Genomic DNA, 8,303 nt, shown 5'->3' with positions numbered 1-8,303 from the left:
TACTATATAATAATGGAGAGATGTGTCGCTTTCCGCATGTATCGATAGACTGATACTTGTCTCAATGAACGCACGCGCCTTTATAGCGGTTCGTATCCATGCATAAAGAAAAAGAAAAATGTCTGCCCGTCCTTAGATACGACACTACCATAACTGGGGGATGTCTCGAAAACGATTTTCGGAAATCTGAACATGTGTTATTTTTTTTAATCTCAATTGGATGCTTTTTAACTTGCACTGTCAGCTTTAAGGAAATAGGTCTGTACGTTAATGGATCCAATTTATCAGTTTTAGGCTTGGGGATCGGTGCAATAATACTAGACTGCCACTCGTCGGGTACTTCACCTTCACTAAAGCAATATTTAATAATTTTATAAAGTAAGTCAATGCTAGTTTGGTTCCTTAAAATCTCACTTGGAAGTTCATCGACACCAACAGACTTATTTAAATTTGCCCTAAACACAGCATTTTTTACTTCCTCGATAGTGATTTCCTCATTCAACACCGAAATGTCAATATTGTTTTCCACCGAATCTTTTAAATACTCTGATTGTTCACGTGCATACACAAGAAATTCATCATCAAATCCATCCATTCCATTTACACCGTTGTATAATCCCTCGAAGTCCGTCTTCCATTTATCGAGTACTTTGGCCTTGTCCGATATTACATTATTATCGGAATCGCGAATCCGGAATGTAGGATCACTTTTACGGTCATTTGCCAATCCAAGAGTTCCAATAGATCTCCAAAATTCTCGAGTATTACCATGTTCACTTAAACTATGAATTTTATCCTGCTTGCTTCGTTGATGTATTCTTTTATACTTTCTATTAGTCCGGTCGAATTCTTTCCGGTTACGTAAAAACATCAAACGAAATATTGTTTTCTCTCGGTTCTTACACCTTTTCCATTTATGTTCCGCTTCACACACGCTATTCCATTTATTCTGTAGTTCCTCATTCCAGTAAGGTTTACGATTACGATTAGTTTGTTTACCATTTTTCGGTTTTATTTCTCTGTATTTTCTTTCCATCCCTTCTATAAGAAGATTTTTTAAATCACAATACGCTGTATTAACGTCTCTACGACTATTAACGATCGTCTCAATTCTATCTATTGCTTCTAAAAGTTTCTTATTCATGGTTTCATCGGCAAAGATATCATCTCTATTTGGCACTGTATCAATTTTAAAACGTCTGGGGGCTTTACTGCCAAAGGCGTTGTCCACTTCGAATTCGTTGGATAAAATTGAGCTAGTATTTGTTGATAAAAAGAATTCCAACAGGGAGTGGTCCGGAATAGATTTGTATCCTTGAAGTTTAAATTTTGACGCAAGATCTGTCATTGTGTGAACTTTAAAATTATTGATGTAACACAATTGTTCATGTGGCACAAGTACATAATCAACCACAGATCTGCCTTTTACAGAAATGTTCGTGAAATCTTGTGTACCTACTCGCCCATTTAACATACACATATTACAATCTATCAAAAATTCAATTAAAAAAGCACCATTCCTATTTGAATGCTCATCAATGATTTCTCTCAGAGGTATGTTATCTACACCCTCAATAAAATCCTGGACATCATTACAACGTGCATTAAAATCTCCAAATACGATAATTTTTCCATCATTTTGATACATATACACTTGTTCCAGTAATTTGGTGTAAAAAACATGCGTATCATGATAAACAGATGTTTCCGGTGGTAAATAGCATACACATAGACAAAATGTTTCTATATCATTACTTAACTTCAACCATAAAATGTCTTGTTGTGTATCATCTAGAATTTCAATATCAAAAATATTCGTTAAGCTAGATTTTACTAAAAAAGCTACACCACCTGATCCTCTTTTGGCATTTTTATGTATCTTATCTCTGTTCCTATAGTAACAATCATAACCATCAATATCTAAAGCATCATGTTCTTTCCAAAATGTTTCACATAAACCAATAACATCTAATTTTAAGGAATTGACAACAGTTTGTCTAAATTTGAAATTGTCCTCTGTTTGTCTGAGTGACCAGCCACTTACATTCCATACGCCAAGCGAGAGTTCCTACCTGAATCCCCTTTTGTCACTGCTTCGCGGTTTGTAGTAGTTTCTACCACAATGTTCTCTATTGTCACCTTGTTCTCTATTGTCACTTTGATCCCGCGGTCCGCGTACGTTTTCACGAAACATACCGCGATCCGTTCCATTTCGTGTCCTAAACTCACTATGCGTGTTCCGTACTCTACGGCTGTTGTCAATCCACTCACAGTCCCTGTCGTTCCGTACTACGCGATTGTCGACACTATAACGCGATCCGTTGTCCGCACTTTCGTCCCTTGTGTAATCTCGTTTGTCCCGCGTTCCGCGTCCGTTTTCATCTCGTAGCCTGTGATATTCATCAGTCCGCCCCCTGTGCTGTGCCGTCTTGTCATTCCGACTTCCGCGTTCCATGTTGTTCCCATAAGATCTGAAACCTCTGTCCTCCCTCGCGAATCTGCTATTCTTGTTTCCATGTGGACCACCAGACATAGAAATGTCCCGTTTATTATAGGACTGGTGTTCCGGCGTGTTGCCTGTATTTTCTCTGCGTACAACAGTAGTCACTCCGTTCACGATCCGGGTACCAAGTCTCTCGGACATATCCATTTCTCGTATAAGAATTTGAAGATTATGGAGATGTTTCCTGGTTTCAGCATTGGATTCATCCTGTATAAAGACTTTGTTGTAGTCTCTTGAGTTCTTAAGTTCACGTTTATTTGACAGTACATCATGTTTCTGATCCGAACTACCAAGCGTTACAACAACTATACCTGGTCTATTTTTCACCGTGTCGTTTTGTCTAACCGGTTTCCGTTCCGCTTGCTTGATTTTGACATGCTTGAGGTCGAGTCCATTGCGAAATAGAGCATAAACACTGTTTACTAGATAACCCGAGTCCGATTGCTCCAATTCTGTGACAGGCATGTTTTTAATCACAATGTTCAAATTGTTAGTGTCCTTAGTAACAGGGGTTACTTTCACGGTTTTAACTGCATCTGCGAATGATTTTTTCAAATCTGTTACAGTAGTTTTTACTTTTTCTATTTCTTTGTCCATGTCATGTTTGATATCTTTTACACTTTCCTTTACTTTGGTTTGTACCATACCTGCTAGTTGCTGGGTTACTTTTTTGGTCACCTTATCCTCGAGATTTTTTTCTAGTTGATCCATTCGTTGTGTGATCTGGTGTCCCATAGTTTGAATTTGTGAAGATAGTTTTTTAAATGCCTCGTCGAAGAAGATAGATTTGTCAACAATCTCCGGGATATTAATGTCGTTTTTTATTTTATTCACTTTTGAGTCTGATGTCTGTTCATCTACACATTTTTTACGCGTACTTGACCTCCTACCTTTTGGTTGAGCCTTTGTGAGCGACTTCAGCTTTTTCTTGTTTTGTCCTTGTTCATCTTTTGACTCGCGACGTTTCCTTTTCCCTACTGGAACTTCCTCTGTAGATTTAGGTGGGTCGGGTGACTGGGGGGTGAAATTCGTAGACCCAATGTCAACTATCTCATTTACGATATCCTCTCTATCCACATTTGTTTCATGTATTTCAACTTGTATGGTATTATTATGTGAGGTATCCTCGGTGGCAGTAGTAGCTTCAACATTTGAGTTACCTGTAGTTAACACATCGGCCACATAGGACGCCGCGCCCGCTTGTGACATTGGCTCAAGGTCACACGTAGCAGTACAAAACTCGAGACCCGAATATTTCATATTGGGCAAATGTTTCTCCACAATTTTTACACATCAATGTTCAGAATGTTCCAAAATCAACAATGTGCTATATTTAAATGTTCAAACAATCTCAAATGGCACAATAACTCACCAAATCAATCTTGTTTTCGGAGCAAGGTAGAAATGCGACATGTAAGATCCCACGCATGCGCATACACGCATACTGGAACTAGACACCTCGCCTAATGACATAGAGATGGAAGATACTGTTTGCACTCTATGTCTGTCAAGTGTGGTGAAGGATGCTACAACTAGTGATGATTTCTTTCAACAGCTGTCACTCACTAGTAGTGATAATATTGACCACATTGAATTATGTACAATAAAACAGACTGACAGTAGCAATTGGCATGATCTCAGAAAAGGAAGAATAACTGCATTTAATTTTGCCAAAATCTGTAAAGCAGTTGATGCCAATAAATGTCCTCCTTTAAAACACTATTAGGAGAATATACCAGTAGTGAATGCTCTGCTCCTCCTCTGTTATGGGGTAAAAAGAAAGAGAAGACAGCTCTCCAGCTTTATAAAAGAGTTTGTTGTAAGACTCATGTACATCCCAAATTGTTAAACAAAGGGATACGTTTACATTCAACTATGAGCTTTATTGGTTGTTCTTTAGATGCATTTTTTACTTGTAAATGTCATGCCAACAAAGTTGTTGTAGTGAAATGTCCATTCACTAGCAGGGAAGAAGACAATTCAAAAGATGTCTGTTTGAAAAAAGGTTGTAAATTTGATGAAAATGGTGATATTGTTGTAACTGAAGATTCAGAGTACTATCACCAAATGCAAGGTCAAATGGGTATACATGTATATGGTTTACACCACTCTGATCTTGTTTTGTATACCAAGAAAGGAATTTGTGTAGCCCATGTTGAATTTAACAATGAGTTTTTTTCAGAATATGCTCGGCAAATTTAATGTATTTTTTAGACAGTATATTGTTAAGGCATTGTTTAATTCCAAATAATAAAATGTCTACTCAACAAGATATTACAGCTTTGCATTTTTAGCTTGCCTATTCAAAGAATAGGGGCGCTTATTGAATCACGTCGGCGTTGCTTGGTTAAAATTTTGGTGCAAGTGTTAAAAAATTGTATCACCATACCATTACTATTACCTTTGTTTTGTGGTTATAATTGGTTAAGTATGAATAAACAAGAATAATATGAGATAACACGAGTTTGAGATTAACGGAGAAAGTTACATGATAAACTGCATGAAAAGACTTCAAAATTGTCACTTTGAGATAACAATTAAGGTTCAACTGTAATTGTAATTTTAAAGTTGATTGTCAAGATTACACAATATTGCACAAACCTTCACAATTTGACTGTACATAGGTTTCATGCGGAGTAAAACACCTTGTAAAATAGCTATTTTTTTCAAGCAACCTATATCTCTCCGAGTCTCTCCACATAGATTCGAGCCTGTGCAATTCGTCTTGTTTTTGTAGTAGCATTTCAACACATTTGTTTCCCATTAATAATGGTGGAATATTTAAAGTTGCACCTTTTAATGCCAATTCACCTCTAATTAGGAATCCACGATCGGCCATTATATCACTACCAAATAATGGCATATTCAATATTGTTCAAAAACCCAGATTCTTGTACAATTGTTTTGTCAGAGATACTGCCAGTAAATAAATCGGATACAAAACAAAATGATCCCCGAGGAGTTATTCCAACAAGGCACTTGAATGTGTTATGGTGCTTATAGTTAGAAAATCCCGTTGCCTCCTTTCCGGAACTCATTGAAATACTTATATAACCTACACTGCAAGTCATGCAAGTCTTTATGCGGAAGTAAGTTACCAACGCAAATGTGTTTATGCGCATGCGCTAGGTTCAGGACCGCAGTTAGTGCAAAGGGTAACCAACAAATCTTACCTTTTGATATCAACTATATCTCTTCGGACAGATTGAATCAGGTCCATCAGGTGGCTATAAGCTCTATACTGATGGCTCATTCGTCCTACATTCATCACGAGATTGTCCAGGCGAAGTATAGACGAATCTAGATAATCCTGGTCATTGCAGTCGGTGGTGACCAACCTGACCGCAGTCTGAACAATCTGGTCACACTACCGAAGAAAACGGTCGTGACAGGCTGCCATTTTTTCAAGCACGTGCCCCATTACGCTTTGAGATATAGATTTCCTGATCCGCTGAATAAACTAGTTCCTTATTTTGCAAAAGTTGTTTTCATTGGTTGAAGCATTATGAATTATGCCTAGGCAAAAATAATTTTGCTTCGATTATTGCCTAGGCAAAAATCGAATTATGCCTAGGCAGAAAGATTTTTGCCTTGGCAAACATATTTAATTGTGACATCCTTCCCGCGCCATATTTTGGTGGTGAGTGCTAAGATATCGTGTTTGATAAATAGAATTTATAAAATTGAATGTTCTGGGTTGTTTGGATATATCGATGAACGTTGAGTGGTATATCAATTGTCGAATAATACCTCAGTGGCCCTTACGACTAATTAGTCGATGTAAATGATCCGAGTTGAAATTGTTGCATTTTCGATATGAATATTGAATCGTCTGCATTTTATATTCATGTACAAAGTTTATCACGAGATCGGAACGTTTCATATCAGATCTGACTATTTCATAACTGACAAATGACTGAAAGTTGTCAGTCACAATCGCGCGTCTAAGTAAACGTATTATCTTTCGAATGCAAGACGAGACCATAGCAGACCTATGCCAATATGTTAGGGTTTATAACACTTTACATCTACCGACATGTCCAAATGTACGTTATCCATTTCTGCATCCGATGTCAACATCAGGTTTTTTTTATACATCAGCCACATCTTTGCCTCATCCCCTTTTTCTAATTCGGGACTGTCCATGGATTGTTTCCTGTTCCATTATTCTTTCAGCATATCGTGCTGTCCACCATTGCTTTCTGTTAATACAAACTGGTCACGTGTATTCTTCTTTTCTCTTTATTTTTGAGGGGGAGGGGGGGGGGGGGGGGCATGCTCGTTTAACATCGTTCTGTTGTTTGTGGGATTTTTCTCACGGGAATTTAATTTGCCAAATAATGCAAACCCTGTAGATAGTGTGACATCAGATTCGCGATATCATATGAAAAAAACACCAACATTACGTAGCCTCAAAAACAAAACAAACACACACCCACATACATTACACACGTGTATTTCCCGAACAGGGAAGGCCGTCCTTAATGATAATATCTGTTAATAGAACATTAAACAAAACAAATCAAAAACCAGATGAAGCGTGTATTGGGGTTTGAATACAGAAGTCGCCGATGAGTGATTGATTCTTGGCATTAAGTCGTTAGAAGATTGAAATATTGATAATAGCAGTGTCATGTTATTAGATGGAGAGCAAATTATCCGAACGGAGTTTTACAGAGACGAGGGCTTCTGAGGATAAAGCAACAAATAAATCTGGTTACTTGCTAGTAGAATTTTTTAAAAGCCACGACTTATGTATTGGTAATGGAAGAGTAAACAGATATATAGGGAGCTTTACCAGAGGTATGTTCAGGGTACAGCGGGAAGCCCTGAAGTAGAGCGTCCTCTGAAGAGATTTATGTCCATGTCTTCTATTCAGGGGACATTTAAGAGACCAAAATAAATCTTTTGTGCCCATTTCAACACATTGGATCTTAAATTCATTAGTCCTCTCTGTTCTGTTTTTCTGTGCTTTATTTTCTTCTATAGGCGTTGGACTCTGCTAGGACCCTGTCTGTTGTGATGACGTTGACCTTGTTAATGTAAAGTTTGATTTTGCTTTGTTTATTATTGTTTAATGTCCTATCAACAGCAATGGCCATTTAAGGACGGCCTCCCGTGCGTGCGACATGCATGCGTGTGGTGAGTGCAAATGTGTGTTTTGGAAGCTTCGGTATGTTCGTGCTAAGTCTCCTAATTCACGCTTTTCCTATTTTTGGTCAATTGTATTGACTTTAATACAATATTTCCATACGTTCATTCTCATGACGCCTTCAGCATGGTGAGGTACAAATATCTAATGTCCCTGAGTCCGACGACGATAGTATTACGAATAATGCCATCGTAAAATCTGCAAAATTACGCAGTGCTTAAATTAAAATTGATCTCATTAATGTTGAAAGTATGCATACTAAGTTAAATAACTTTACTAGTAACTCAGAGCAGAATTACATAGATTGTAATGCAAATACACAGGTGCATCAAATACTGTAATAATCTTCATAGCTTTATTAAACAAATACTGCTCGTTACAGATAAGATCCAAAATGCAATCGCCTCTTACGAACTGCACAACGGGTGCCGCATGTACAAATCCTGCGCCCTATCTGCACTGCTAATAACAACCATGTAATACAACGACATGGTATGTCCCAGTAAATTTGTAGTGATATTTAATTCCTTTTTGATTTAAACGTAAATGCTAACATCAACTACGTAGAGTTAACTAGATCACGTACGTTCTTATTTAAGATCACGCTGAGAGGTATATTCCCTTATCAGTTAGAGAACTGTGACATTT

The 8,303-nt window shown here is 37.6% G+C and overlaps 1 protein-coding gene across 1 annotated transcript; it reads right to left on the bottom strand.

Annotated features, from left to right (window-relative positions):
• Nucleotides 1-2,068: 2,068 nt before the first annotated feature.
• LOC117332241 (putative uncharacterized protein DDB_G0281733) lies at nucleotides 2,069-3,763 on the bottom strand. The gene has a single exon (XM_033891126.1). It carries the CDS (start codon nucleotides 3,761-3,763, stop codon nucleotides 2,069-2,071), a length of 1,695 nt encoding a protein of 564 aa, XP_033747017.1.
• Between the last annotated feature and the right edge of the window lie 4,540 nt (nucleotides 3,764-8,303).

The sequence above is a fragment of the Pecten maximus genome, chromosome 8 (assembly GCF_902652985.1).
Source record: "Pecten maximus chromosome 8, xPecMax1.1, whole genome shotgun sequence".
In the NCBI taxonomy this organism is placed as follows: domain Eukaryota; kingdom Metazoa; phylum Mollusca; class Bivalvia; order Pectinida; family Pectinidae; genus Pecten; species Pecten maximus.
This window is presented reverse-complemented; position numbering and strand designations above follow the sequence as displayed.

Coding starts and splice junctions, on each gene's coding strand:
- LOC117332241 (XM_033891126.1), bottom strand. CDS start 3,763: ATGAAATATTCGGGTCTCGAGTTTTGTACTGCTACGTGTGACCTTGAG.